Source organism: Sphaerodactylus townsendi, linkage group LG15, assembly GCF_021028975.2.
Source record: "Sphaerodactylus townsendi isolate TG3544 linkage group LG15, MPM_Stown_v2.3, whole genome shotgun sequence".
NCBI lineage: Eukaryota > Metazoa > Chordata > Lepidosauria > Squamata > Sphaerodactylidae > Sphaerodactylus > Sphaerodactylus townsendi.
In genome coordinates, this window is record NC_059439.1 from 35803842 (window position 1) to 35817185 (window position 13344).

Genomic DNA, 13344 nt, shown 5'->3' on the forward strand with positions numbered 1-13344 from the left:
AGATCCTATTTAGCTTGTATTTCAACACCATCGATTTAACCTGCAACTTGCAATTTGTGAATTTTAGACCAATAGAGCACTATTTTTTTCTAGCACTGATTTTTCGCAATATCTGTATTTTAACACCAAACAGGTGCTATGTATTTGTAGATGCTGGTAAGCTGAAATAAATCTAGAGCAAGCCACGCTTAGCCTTTTGGGCTGCAGGCGAAGCGCATAAAACCGATCCACCTGTCCAGGTGTCTCGTTCCCCACGCCTATTGATCCCTTCCGCTTCAGGGCCATCTGTCCTTTGTCTCTGGGCATCAGTCCCGGCTGAGCCCCCATACTGGTCCCCTAACCCCCTTTCTCTCTCCACCTCTCCATCCGCTCCTCCCCACGGCTGCCTCTCTCCCCAGCCCTCCTCCAATCACTGACAACTTCCCTATCTCCCCCCAGGCTCCCCGCCCTTGCAGGAACACACCCCCTGCCTAGGTCTACCTGTCCATCATCGCTCGCATCCCTCCTGGCTGTCATCCCCTCCTCTCCAGATCTGGGCTGCAAGGGAGCCGTGGGCATCTCCTGGGATCTCCTCCAAATTTGGCACCGGTGCGTTGGACTCCGCTGTCTGGCAAGCGGGTGGGGACTGGGGGGGTGGAGGCTGGGCAGGAGGGCCCCCCCCAGTTTGCAAACATGTGTGGCCTGGCTAGGGCGGGGCATCCCCAGATTTGGGGAGGGAGGGAGGCAGGCATTTTTGGAGTGGAGTGGCTGGCAGTTTGGAAGGCAGAGAGGGTTTCTAAGGAAGGGGTGCAGACTCCCTGTTTTACTCCTAGGAAACGGGAGGTGAGCCCAGGGGTGTGTGGATGGGGGTGGGTACTGAAGGGGTCTGGCACGGGAGAGGGTAGGGGGGTTTCCACTGTGCCAGGGGGTGGGCAGCTGGTCCCCAGCAAGGCTATTGTGTCTCCCTCCAGACTTCTCCAGCAGATGTCTTTGTGAGAGACGGTAGGTGCCAAGTCAGCGGGGCCGCATGCAACGAGCGTGCCAGCCGGCGTGGGCACGGGCAAGAACATGGCAAAGCATGGGTGCCCGTCTCCAAAACTGTGCGCCAGAGATCAACGCGATGGGGTGCCCGCGAGAGAAAGCACGGGCATGGGACTCGCCTCCCCCGTTTGGCAACCCTGCATTTTGGCACCCCGAAAGCCCTGCCGCAAGCTGGCGATGGGTTTCCGGGGGCACCTTTGCTGGCGTTTCCTAGGACCTCACGCTGCTGCCAAGCAGCGGGGCCGCTTTGGAAAGATTTGGCAAGGGCCAAGGGTCGTGATCGCCGCCGCACTTTACACCCCTCCTGTTATGCGATAATATTTCCAATCTCAAGAGTGCTGGGAAGGCAGTCCAGAGGAAGCGAATTTCTCTGAAAGGTTCCAGTTTTCAGCAGACAGGACAATTCGGGCAAGGTATCTTTTGACATACCTGGACAGAGAGGGGTGTCAAATCCGCCACAGGCTGGACACCTTTAGACCACCAAGGTCCAGCGAGAATATGGTCCAGACATCCGACATCGGTCTGAGTTTGGTCTGCTTGTGTATTTTGCCATTGTTTGTACCGCATGGTGTGGGAATAAGTGTTTGGAAGATGGGGGAAGGTGCGTAGATGGGTGGTGTATTCTTGTCATTGTGTGTAGGTCTATTGTGTGTGTGCGTGAGAGAGAGAGAGAGACAGCGAGAGAACATCAGACAAAAGGATTTGTGCGCCTCTCCGACGACGACCGTCTGTATGCACTGCTTCATGTCACTAAGCTGTGCAACAGATGTAGGAGTTGTGGCGTGCACATTCTTGGGCCGTTGGCGGATAACGCTGTGTCTACCCAGACTTCGATCCCTGTGCCTATATATCCAGAAAGCTGTTGGGATGAGCACAGTTGTGATTTCGGGCACATGCATTGTTGTCTTACAAGCCGGGTGAAATGGCATGTGTGTGCGCACATCGAATTACTGGATTGGTGTGCCAGCCCAGCTGCACATCTTGGATATTGGAGGGCACACGAGTGAAAGAAGTAGGCATTAAACATGGCATACCGTGTATTCTCCAAAGATATAGATCTCGGCCGCTATATAATAAAAATAGACCCACAGAGGGTTATGTGTGCAATAGAAAAACATTTTCTACACCCTTTTCCCACACATATTTGTGCTACAAAGTACCAGAAGGAAGCTATGTTCAGTGGTGCAGTTAGTGATTGAAGTACTTTGCAGTCTAAGGTTGCCAACTCCATAGCAGGGAAATTCCTGGAGAGATTTTGGGGGGTGAAGCAAGGGGAGGGCAGGGTTTGGGGTGGGGAGGGGCTCGGCACGGCGTAGAGTGCCAAAGAGTCTACCCTTCAAAGCAGCCATTTTTCCAGAGGCACTGATCTCCGGGAAATGGACTCGAAGGTTGGCACCCCTCTTTAACAGCATTTCTGGGGGGTTTTGTGTCAATAGGGAAGGGATTAAAAAACCCCCACTGTGTGGACGCGGCCTTCTTTCCAGAACACTCGTGAGCTTTCCTCCCTCAAGAGTGGTGTAGTGGTTAGGAGCAGAGGGATTCTAATCTGGAGAACCGGGTTCGATTCCCCACTCCGCCACTCTAATCTGGGGAGCTGGATTTGTTTCCCCCCTCCTCCACGTGAAGCCTGCTGGGCGACCGTGGGCCGGTCCCAGTTCTCTCAGAACTCTCCCAGCCGCACCTGTCTCACAAGGTGCCTGTTGTGGGGAGAGGAAGGGAAAGGAGTCTGTAAGATGCCTTGAGACTCCTCACAGGAAAGGCAGGATGAAAAGAAGAAGAAGAAGAGTTTGGATTTCTATCCCCCCCCTTTCTCTCCTTCAGGAGACTCAAAGGGGCTTACAATCTCCTTGCCCTTCCCCACTCACAACAAACACCCTGTGAGATAGGTGGGGCTGAGAGAGCTCCGAGAAGCTGTGACTAGCCCAAGGTCACCCAGCTGGTGTGTGTGGGAGTGCACAGGCTAATCTGAATACCCCAGATAAGCCTCCACAGCTCAGGCGGCAGAGCTGGGAATCAAACCCGGTTCCTCCAGATTAGATACACGAGCTCTTAACCTCCTACGCCACTGCTTCTTCTTCTCCCTTGTTCCTGCAGCGCGTGACCCACCATGACGCTGCCCCCGGCACTAGGGGGTGCCGGACCCCGGCGGGGCAGTATGCCCTTGCCCATTAAACACCAGCTGATGAGAGCGTCCGCCGTCGAGGAACTGGACTCCCCTCCTAGCTCCCCGGAGGTGAGCAGTAAAGGGGGCGCCAGTCCAGCGGGAGGCCGTGGCCCTTACAAAGTCATGTTGCTCGGGGAGACCGGAGTGGGGAAGAGTGCGCTGGCAGCCATCTTTGGAGGCATGAAGGGGGGAATTCATCACGAAGAAGAGCACGGGGGTGAGTACCACAGGCCTAAAAAGAAGCGGGAGGGCTGGCGCATGTGGCATGGGCGCAGGGTGGACGGGGGACATTGTTTTCGCTGGGTGCAGACATTTAACCCCGTTGGGGTTTCCTAGTATAAATATAGACAGGGACGGGGAGAAAGGGAAGCATCACCAGTTGGATTTCTGCCTGTCTGCCTTTTCCCATTGATTAATCGTGCATCATGTCATGGTGCATTTAAGTTGCTAGGCCAGAGTTTCAAAGGGTAGTTAGGGTCAGGGGCTACCCTGTTTCCCCCAAAATAAGACATCCCCTGAAAATAAGATGTAGTAGAGGTTTTGTTGAAGTGCTAAATAAGAAAGCATCCCCCGAAAGTAAGACGTAGCAAAGTTTTTGTTTGGAAGCATGCCCGCCGAACAGAACAATAAGACATCCCCTGAAAATAAGACATAGCACATCTTTGGGAGCAAAAATTTATATAATACACTGTCTTATATTCGGGGAAACACGGTATTTAAGATTGCCAACTCTGGGTTGCGAAATTTCTGGAGGTCCCTGAAAAGAGACTTCAGTAGATTATAATGCCACAGAATCCACCCTCTGAAGCAGCCATTTCTCAAAGGGAACTGATATCTCTAGTCTAGAAATCAGTTGTTATTATGAGCGATCTCCAGGACGCACAACTCTACACGTCTTTAGTCTAGTGAGCCCTTAATACTGTCTTACGAAATCCAAGACCAAACAGGAGATGAGAGCAGATCGAAGGCAGAGAAATGGCTCTGTTTCTTTGTGGGTCTAAAATTTTAGCACCGTTCCGTCTCCTCCATAAAGAGAAGGATATATCCTCGAATCCTGGCTGGATGAAAAAGGGGATACGTCTTGCTAGAACGTCGAGCTGTCTGCCGTTCCCGTCAAAATCATTTTCATTTATTGACTTCATCCCTACCCCAAGCTGCTATCCAGAAAAAAAACCCCAAGGCAGCTTATGTTGAATAATAAAATGCAATTAAACAATTCAAGACTACTAAAAGCGCAGAATTTTAAAAATCCCCAGTACCAACCAACTGTCCCAGAGGCTGACTTGTCCCTATTTTTGCAATTGTGGGTGGGGGGTTTGCCTTGCTAAAATGTTGTAAGTGTAAATTTTCGGTGTGGCCATTCTTCAGGGTTTCAGGTCTCTAGAAGTGAAAGGAATGGAGATATCTATGTGCAGAACCCACAATTCAAGACATGCTCATAAACCTAAAGGCATCTCTCAGGGAACACACAGCCATTTCATAGCTTGCCGCTGCTGCAAACAGGTTGCAGGATAATTTCATTTTTTTTTCTCATTCTGAAGAAACTGTAACTTTCATAGCTTCGAAACTGGGGCTATTTCAGAATAAAGCCAGTGATGGCGAACCTTTTAGAGACCGAGTGCCCAAACTGCAGCCCAAAACCCACTTATTTATTGCAAAGTGCCAACCCGGGAATTTAACCTGAATACTGAGGTTTTAGTTTAGAAAAAACAGTTGGCTCCAAAGCGTGCATTACTCAGGAGTAAGCTTGGTGGTAGTCGGTGGCTTTGCTTTGAAGTAACCGTGCATCTCTTCCAATGGGTGAATCACGGCCCTAAGAGGGTTTACTCAGAAGCAAGCCCCATTGCCAGCAACCGAGCTTACTCCCAGGTAAAGGATCGTGTTTTAGTTCTTTGCATGAAAATCAGTGGGGTTTAACAGCGCTTAACAGGGTTACCTACACTGCTTCCCCAAAACTAGGTCTTAGGTTTAATGCTAATAATCGAGCCCAGCGGCCCAGGCCAGCCTAGATGTGGGGGGGGGGGGCACTCTGTTTGTGCGTGCCCACAGAGAGGGCTCTGAGTGCCACCTCTGGCACCCGTGCCATAGGTTCGCCACCACTGGAATAAACCGATGCAGCCTAGAGCTGTCCGTAAGAAGTCAATGAAGGGGACTTGTCTACGCAGTTAGGGGTCTTTCACAATCAGCAACAGGGAGGATCTACTCCTGTTGTATCTCTTCTCCCCCACCAACGCCTCCGCCAGAAATCACACCTTGTGAATAATTCCAGCCTATTCTCCTCCCAACACTTTCGAATTTTCTTTCGTCCCCATAGAGGATTCTTACGAGCGAAAGTTCCACGTCGATGACGAAGAGGTCACTCTGATATTGTATGACATTTGGGACCAGGTAGGCATGAGTTGGTCGTTACCCACCTCCTGAAAGGGTGAATGAAAAAGATTACGAAGAACAGGGCAAATGGGACCAAAGACACAATTGACTAAAGTTGTTGTCTGTTGTTTAATTGGGCAGCCGTGTGGGAGGGGAGATCTCAGAAACTCAGCTGGGCTGGTCTTTGGGTAGGAGACCTTGCAGACGAAGACAAACCGCCTCTACTTCTCATTTGCCTTAAAAGCTCCTTGCTGGAGTTACAATAATAATGATAATGATATTAATAACAATAATAACAATAATAATAATAATAATAAAGACCTTGGACGGCACTTAAAAACAATTGGTGCTGACAGCTCACCATATGTCAGCTGCAAAAGGCCACCCTACTCGGCTCTGCACGCATTATTCGTCGATACATCACACAGTCCTAGATGCTTGGGAAGTGTCCGACGTGTGATGTAATACAAAATCCAGCATATTGATCTTGTTTGCTGTGTATAACTGTTTTTGTATCAATAAAATAACAACAACAACAACAATAATATATTACAACTTCCTAGGCCTCTGGGTGAGGCTTGAATTGTAATGAAGGCCAACAACCAGCTAGGAGCAGCAGTGGCGTAGGAGGTTAAGAGCTCGTGTATCTAATCTGGAGGAACCGGGTTTGATTCCCAGCTCTGCTGCCTGAGCTGTGGAGGCTTATCTGGGGAATTCAGATTAGCCTGTACACTCCCACACATGCCAGCTGGGTGACCTTGGGCTAGTCACAGCTTCTCAGAGCTCTCTCAGCCTCACCTACCTCACAGGGTGTTTGTTGTGAGGGGGGAAGGGCAAGGAGGTTGTCAGCCCCTTTGAGTCTCCTGCAGGAGAGAAAGGGGGGGATATAAATCCAAACTCTTCTTCTTCTTCTTCTTCTAAAGATCTGGCAGCTGTGAAATCTACAACAACAACAACAACAACAATAATAATAATAATAATTATTATTATTATTATTATTTCACAATCAGCAACAGAGAAGATCTACTCCTATTGTATCTCTTCTACCCCACCAACACATCCACCAGAAATCATGTCTTGTGAATAATAATAATAATTATAATTATTTATTCGATTTAATAGACCGCTCTATCCCCGGAGGGCTATGTGGTTGTGACTTGTGGGCACTGATGTACATACACTCTCCCTCCAGCTGTCCAGGCCCTGCGGGACCTTGGTGATTTCCACAGGGCCTGTAAGACTGAGTTGTTCCACTGGGCCTTTGGAGAGACCAGCCGCTGAGTGTACCACCCCCCTCCTCCGTTCCATGGGCTCTTAATATCATCGAGACCCACTGTCTCCCCCCCTCCTTTTTAGGAGGATTAAGTTTAAGTTTAAATGAGGTTTTCGTGTGATGCCTATCTTGGGAAACAATAGCTGTTTTAATAGCATTTATGGAAGTTGTATATGATGATTTTATATATATGGTTTTATGTTGTGCACCGCCCAGAGCCCTCCGGGGATGGGGCGGTATATTAAATTAATTAAATAAATAATAATAATAAATAATATGGAGGACAGGTCCTTCAGATGCAACCCACATTGCATTGGGGTCACACGACATGGGAAGAGGGTCAAGAAAGATTAGGGGGGTGACTCAAGTGTGACCCCCTCAGCCAGTACCATTGGCAAAAGGCCACTTGCTGAAAAGCACTTCAGGAGTTATGTCCTACCTGGTGTATGCCAGCAAGGTGTGGTGGTTAAGAGCAGGTAGACTTTAATCTGGAGAACCGGGTTTAATTCTCCACGAGAAGCAGACTCTCATCTGGTGAAACGGATGTGTTTCCCCACTCCTACATTCCTGCTGGGTGACCTTGGGCCAGTCACAGTTCTCTCAGGACTCCCTCGGCCCCACCTACCTCACCAGGTGTCCATTGTGGGGAGAGGAAGAGAAAGGAGTTTGTAAGGTTTACTTTAAGTTTGTTGTGATTTGATGCCACTTTAGTATCTGAAAGGGGATGCCAGAACAAAACTTTTGCCTGATTTCTGTTTATTTTCATGGCAAGTTTAATATTCTTTATCTGTGTACATGGACTAAATGCAATGTTACTTCTAAAAATATATGCAATGTAAAATAACCATATGGAGGTTTCTGCTGTTATTTACTTTGAGGATGGAGAACATGTAGATGTATAGAGGATGTGGCCCAACATTTCACAGCATTCCTGACGTACGCGCGCGCGTGTGTGTGTGTGGAGGGTGGGTTGGCATGTAAAATTATGCAAATCTACCTCAGCTTACACAATTGCTTCAGATTCACGGAGGTGGCACGCCAAAGGCACGCACAAATATCCAAGGAGCCGTGAAAACTGGCAGCGTTTTCAGGAGGTGTGAGTGTGTCAGGCAGAGAGAGACACAAATGTGCGGCGCGCTGTCAACTGTTAGGAGACGTGAAAGGGAGCGAGCACTTCTGGTTTCTGCAGCTGAGCTTTTGATTCCGTGGATTAATAGTTTTTCAGACAACCCTCCGTCACAGGTAAAACAAGAAACCAGGGGCTTTTGAGGATATCACTGTGCTCTTGGAGATCCCCAGGTTGAGTCTGCAGGAAGACCCACCTCACAGGGTGTTTGTTGTGAGGGGGGATGGGAAAGGAGATTGTGAGCCCCTTTGAGTCTCCTTACAGGAGAGAAAGGGGGGATATAAATCCAAACTCCTCCTCCTCCTCCTCCTTCTGCAACTTTTATCAAGTACATGAGGACTAGCCCCTTTACTAGTAATAGAGAGGGCATATAATTCTACCCTTGTTCATCACAACATTCCAACGAAACAAGCTGTAGCAAATGTGACTTCATGGGCTGACGTGTTTTTAAAAAGCTTTAAACGTTCCAAATGTATATAAACAGTTGTCAATATTTTCCATGCAAGAACCATGTAAGCTATTTTTAGTACATCCACATACAAAAACGCAGGCTGCTGCGATCAACAAAGAGTCAGGTCTGTTCCCTAAAGCGACTAACTGCCTGTATTTTTTGTAAATGGTACAAGAGAGTGCCAAGTACTGCTGAGAAAGTACAGTTTGGACCATTTTTGAGAAAACCGGAGACTTTTAACGGAGTATCTTGTGAAAATCTGTTCAAACAGAGAAGTAGTGACAGGGTTTGAAATCTAAAGAAAACAGTTGATTGTGAACACTCGAGAAGAAGAGTTTGCATTTATACCCTGCCTTTTCTCTCCTGTAAGGAGACTAAAGGTGGCTTACAAGCTCCTTTCCCTTCCTCTCCCCACAACAGACACCTTGTGAGGCAGCTGGGGCTGAGAGAGTTCTGAGAGAACTGTGACTAGTCCAAGGTCCCCCAGCAGGAATGTAGGAGGGCAGAAACACGTCTGGTTCACCAGATAAGCCTCTGCCACTCAGGTGGAGGAGTAGGGAATCAAGCCCGGTTCTCCAGATTAGAATCCACCCGCTCTTAACCTCTACCCCACGCTGGCTAGAACACATTTAAGCAATAACTATTGAACGAATGTTTTAATTATATGCATGAAGCTAGAGTCAGTTTTTAACCAAAGATGAGAGAGCCGGAAGTCAATATATGATGCGTACTGGGTCGTGTGTGCGTTTTGTATATTCGGTTGTTTGTTTTATAAGTTTAAAAAATATTATTTTTTAAAAAAAGATGGTACAGAGTACAACACAAAAGAAAGGGGAGTTATTAGAGCCACTGTAATCATAGACACAAATGTCGGAGACACAATCCAGTCAAAGGAACATGATTCATGAACCAAAACAAATTCTTCGCTACATGACACTGAGAACGGCTCCTATAAATAAGAATGAAATGTGGACGTAGGTGGCAGGAATCCAAAACAACAAACACACCCACCTTATTTGACATCTTTCCTCAGGGTGATCCAGGTGGATGGATGCAGGAATCATGCTTGCAGACAGGAGACGCCTTCCTGGTGGTTTTTTCTGTGACCGATCGCCGCAGCTTCACCCGAGTGCCCCCTACTCTCCTGCGGCTTCGGGCGGAGAGCCCCCGAACGGATCCCCCCATTATCCTGGTGGGGAACAAGAGTGATTTGGCACGATCCAGGGAGGTTTCACGGGAGGGTAAGAGCCTCTTTTTTTTTTAACTTTTGGAAATGGTGCTATACTTGTGTCCCACAGAAAGTTGAGGTGCACCAGTCAAGAACATAAGAAAGAGCCTGCTGGATCAGACCAGAGTCCATCTAGTCCAGCTCTCTGCTACTCTCAGGGGCCCACCAGGTGCCTTTGGGAGCTCACCTGCAGGATGTGAAAGCAATGGCCTTAAGAACATAAGAAAGAGCCTGCTGGATCAGACCAGAGTCCATCTAGTCCAGCTCTCTGCTACTCGCAGGGGCCCACCAGGTGCCTTTGGGAGCTCACAGGCAGGAAGTAAAAGCAATGGCCTTCTGTGGCTGTTGCTCCCGAGCATCTGGTCTGTTGAGGCATTTGCAATCTCAGATCAAAGAGGATCAAGATTGGTAGCCACAGATCGACTTCTCCTCCATAAATCTGTCCAAGTCCCTTTTAAAGCTATCCAGGTTAGTGGCCAGAAAACTGTCTGCTTCCTCGTTAGAATATAGTCCTGGCCAAATATGAGAATTATCATTCATTTTTTTGGTCAAAAATCAATCTTTTGTGCGTTATTGAACATGGTGCTTTGGTACAAGAGCACTTATAGTTCATTCAACAACTTTTATTTATTTTATTTCATTTATTTATTATTCGACTTATAAGCCGCCTCACCCCCGAAGGGCTCGAGGCGGCTCACAACACGGCTGTTATTCAAACAGCAATCACGCAACGTCAAACTTAACCTATTAACCAATTAAAATTTAAGCATTTAAGCTTTCAAACAGATGTGGGCAGCAGGGTTCGATAGGCACTAGGAGCCAGGCAGAGCATATCGCCACAAAAATGGTCTGGCATGCTTTGTTCTGTGGTGGAGGGATATATAACCCTACTATCATCTTTCTGTGGAACACAGCATACCTGAATACATATCGGCCCTTCCGAGAGAGCCTGATACCGCCTCACAGCTTTACAAACCAAGGTTAATGGCACGTTGGGAGGCGGGGGATTTCTGCCCCATGAGGAAGAAGCACGGAAAAGCATCTGGGAAGCACGGAAAAGCATCTGCATTGGTTACCTATCGAATTCCGAATCATGTTCAAGGTGTGGGTGTTGACCTTTAAGGCCTTACGCGGCCCGGGACCCTCGTACCTTCGGGACCACGTTACCCCATATGTCCCGGCTCGTCCTCTGCGATCAGCGGAGGCGAATCTACTGGAGATCCCTGGCCCCTCGATGACGCGGCTTGCCTCCACACGGGCCAGGGCCTTTACAGCTCTGGCACCGGCCTGGTGGGACACATTACCACCAGCTATTCGGGCCCTGCGGGACCTTGGAGAGTTCCGCAGGGCCTGTAAAACCGAATTGTTCCACCGGGCCTTTGGAGAGCCCAGGCCCCGATAGTGCCCCGCCCTCCCCCCCCCGCTAGTAGGGTCCCCTAACATCACTGGGACCCCTCCTCATTTTTTTGGAAGAGGGTGGTGTATGGGTTTTGTGGGCCCCTATTTTAGAATGTACTTGTTTTAAGATTTTTATGTTTTCTGTATGGTTTTTGTGTTGTTCACCGCCCTGAGCCCTCCGGGGATAGGGTGGTATAGCAAGTTTAATAAATAATAAAATAATAATAATAAATAAATAATTACTAAATTCCTATCTTCTCACCCCGGGGTACAGAGGGCCGGAGCCTGGCCATCATGATGAACTGCAAGCACATCGAGACGTCGGCCGCCTTACATCACAACACCCAAGAGCTTTTCGAAGGTGTCGTACGCCAGATCCGACTGCGCCGCCATCGGCGTGAGGGAGACGGCTTCGCCGTGGAAGGGGCCGGGGGCCGCCGCGAGAGCCTCACCAAGAAGGCCAAGCGCTTCCTCTCTAGCCTCGTGCCACGGAACGGACGCTTCTTCAAGCAGAGGTCAAAATCCTGCAATGACCTTTCTGTGCTATGAGCCTCGTTTTGGTCTCCGTTCCCTCTAAGATGGCAAGAAATGACCCCGTGGCGTATATTCCGGACTCCTCCCGTGCTGAGCTCAGGATGATGGCCATATTGACCCAAGGAAGGGGCCGTTCGCAAGACTCCCGCAATCTTCCTTGGCTTGTCCAGTTAGCTTTAGTGCAATGCCAAACAAGCTTTACACATGTTGCCCTTTATCCGACTTTTAAGAGGGCCTTTAGAAACGCCAATCTTGCAGAAACCTTTAAGATACTCAACGAAGGCTTTAAACGAGTTAGAGATAACTGCTTGCTCTCCAAGGCTCTTGTCCCTCTCGTCTTTTTGAGATTGCTTTCCTGTTGTAAGAAATTTATTAATTTTTGTCTGCCGTGACTTTGAGTTTCACCTTGAGGAATGTCTGAAAGGCGTCCGGTGGGCCCTGAAAAACATCTCCGTTGCAAGCCTCAGGATTTCTCCCTTCGTGATTTGTGTTTCTCGTGTCAGTCGCCTTCCCGTGCCCTCGAACTTCTAAAGACGGTAGAGGGGGAAAGCGATCCTCTTGTGTTTGTGAACTTGGATGTATTTTTGTAGGTCGAGACCTTTTGTGCAAAGCGTGACTTGTGGAACTTCTTCGCCATAGCTTAAAAGGTATTGCAAGAGATACCACTTTGGCCTCTGTGTTTGCACACAACCACCTTCAAGAAGATTTCAACGTCGCAGGCTCATGTTCGATCACGCTGCCTTTGCTTTTGATTATCCCGCCTCGCCTTTTCAAGAGGACCTGATCTTGGGAATATTTTGTGTGAGTTTAAATACATGCCCACACTTTACGAAGCTGTAAAAGACACCAGCTGGGGTGATGGTGGGGAGGCACACATTCCTACTTTTGCGTAAGGAACAACAATTTCGAAATGTGTGTCCCTCCCCTTGAAAGGACACTTAAAGACATCCCCCAGCAAGCCCGATTCAAGCAACGGACTGCAGCTTTGGAAACCATTCTGTTCCATTTGCTCATCTTTGCTGCACAACAGCACGCATCTTGGAACCAACTCTCTTAAAGAAACTTCAGCGGAGGAATTTGTCATTTTTTTATACACTGAATACGTGCACAGCTCCTTTAAGAGACCCACCTTAAAGGCGTACGCCCGGGAACGATCCAGGTCTGACATTTTACATTGTTGGTAGATTATTATTTAACCTCCATGTACGGCACATTTGTTTTTACAAAGCTTCTAAAGCCATTCATTCAGCAAGCAATCTTTTTCAAATACATGTACAACTGGGAACATTTCCCGTGCCAGTCATTTATGACTTCCCCTTTAAGGTGCCTGTTAAAGGTACAAACCCCAAGGAATTTCAGCCAGGTGGGCTTTTGGGGGAAAAAAATTTGCCGGGGTCCTCCTTGAGGTTGGGCACCTGATGGTTGCATGTTTGGTTTCAATTAAAGCCATTTTTTTTTTACAATGTCTGTTTTTCTGAGCATCTCCTATGCTGCTTAAGAATATAAAACTGTCTTGGGATCTGAGCAAAGTGCGGCAGGAAAGTGTGGGATTGGGGGAACTTCAGGTAGCAGAGGAGAAAATGCAAACTGGACTGCTAAAACCCAGAGTGGAAGATTCTAGTGCCGCACAGTTTTGGTTACTACACCAGCAGAGACAAGGTTGGGGGCGGGCGGGGGGGGGGGGGGGCAGACTGGAAAAAGTCGAATTTGGGAAGGGGTGGATCTTAGTAGGGTTTAATGATTGAACCTTTAACGATTAAACTTTAATCATTTGTTTCAT

General features: G+C 48.3%; 1 protein-coding gene across 2 annotated transcripts; it reads left to right on the plus strand.

Annotated features, from left to right (window-relative positions):
- The first annotated feature begins 475 nt into the window (after nucleotides 1-475).
- On the plus strand, nucleotides 476-13024 carry REM2 (RRAD and GEM like GTPase 2). 2 transcript variants are annotated; one of them, XM_048517525.1, is made up of 5 exons: nucleotides 476-588; nucleotides 3115-3401; nucleotides 5499-5572; nucleotides 9438-9645; nucleotides 11305-13024. In XM_048517525.1, exons 2-5 carry the CDS (start codon nucleotides 3128-3130, stop codon nucleotides 11577-11579), a joined length of 831 nt encoding a protein of 276 aa, XP_048373482.1. In that variant the 5' UTR covers nucleotides 476-588; nucleotides 3115-3127; the 3' UTR covers nucleotides 11580-13024. The 2 variants fall into 2 exon arrangements, with proteins under 2 accessions (XP_048373482.1, XP_048373481.1); XM_048517524.1 differs by lacking the exon at nucleotides 476-588 and adding an exon at nucleotides 725-822.
- Nucleotides 13025-13344: the final 320 nt, after the last annotated feature.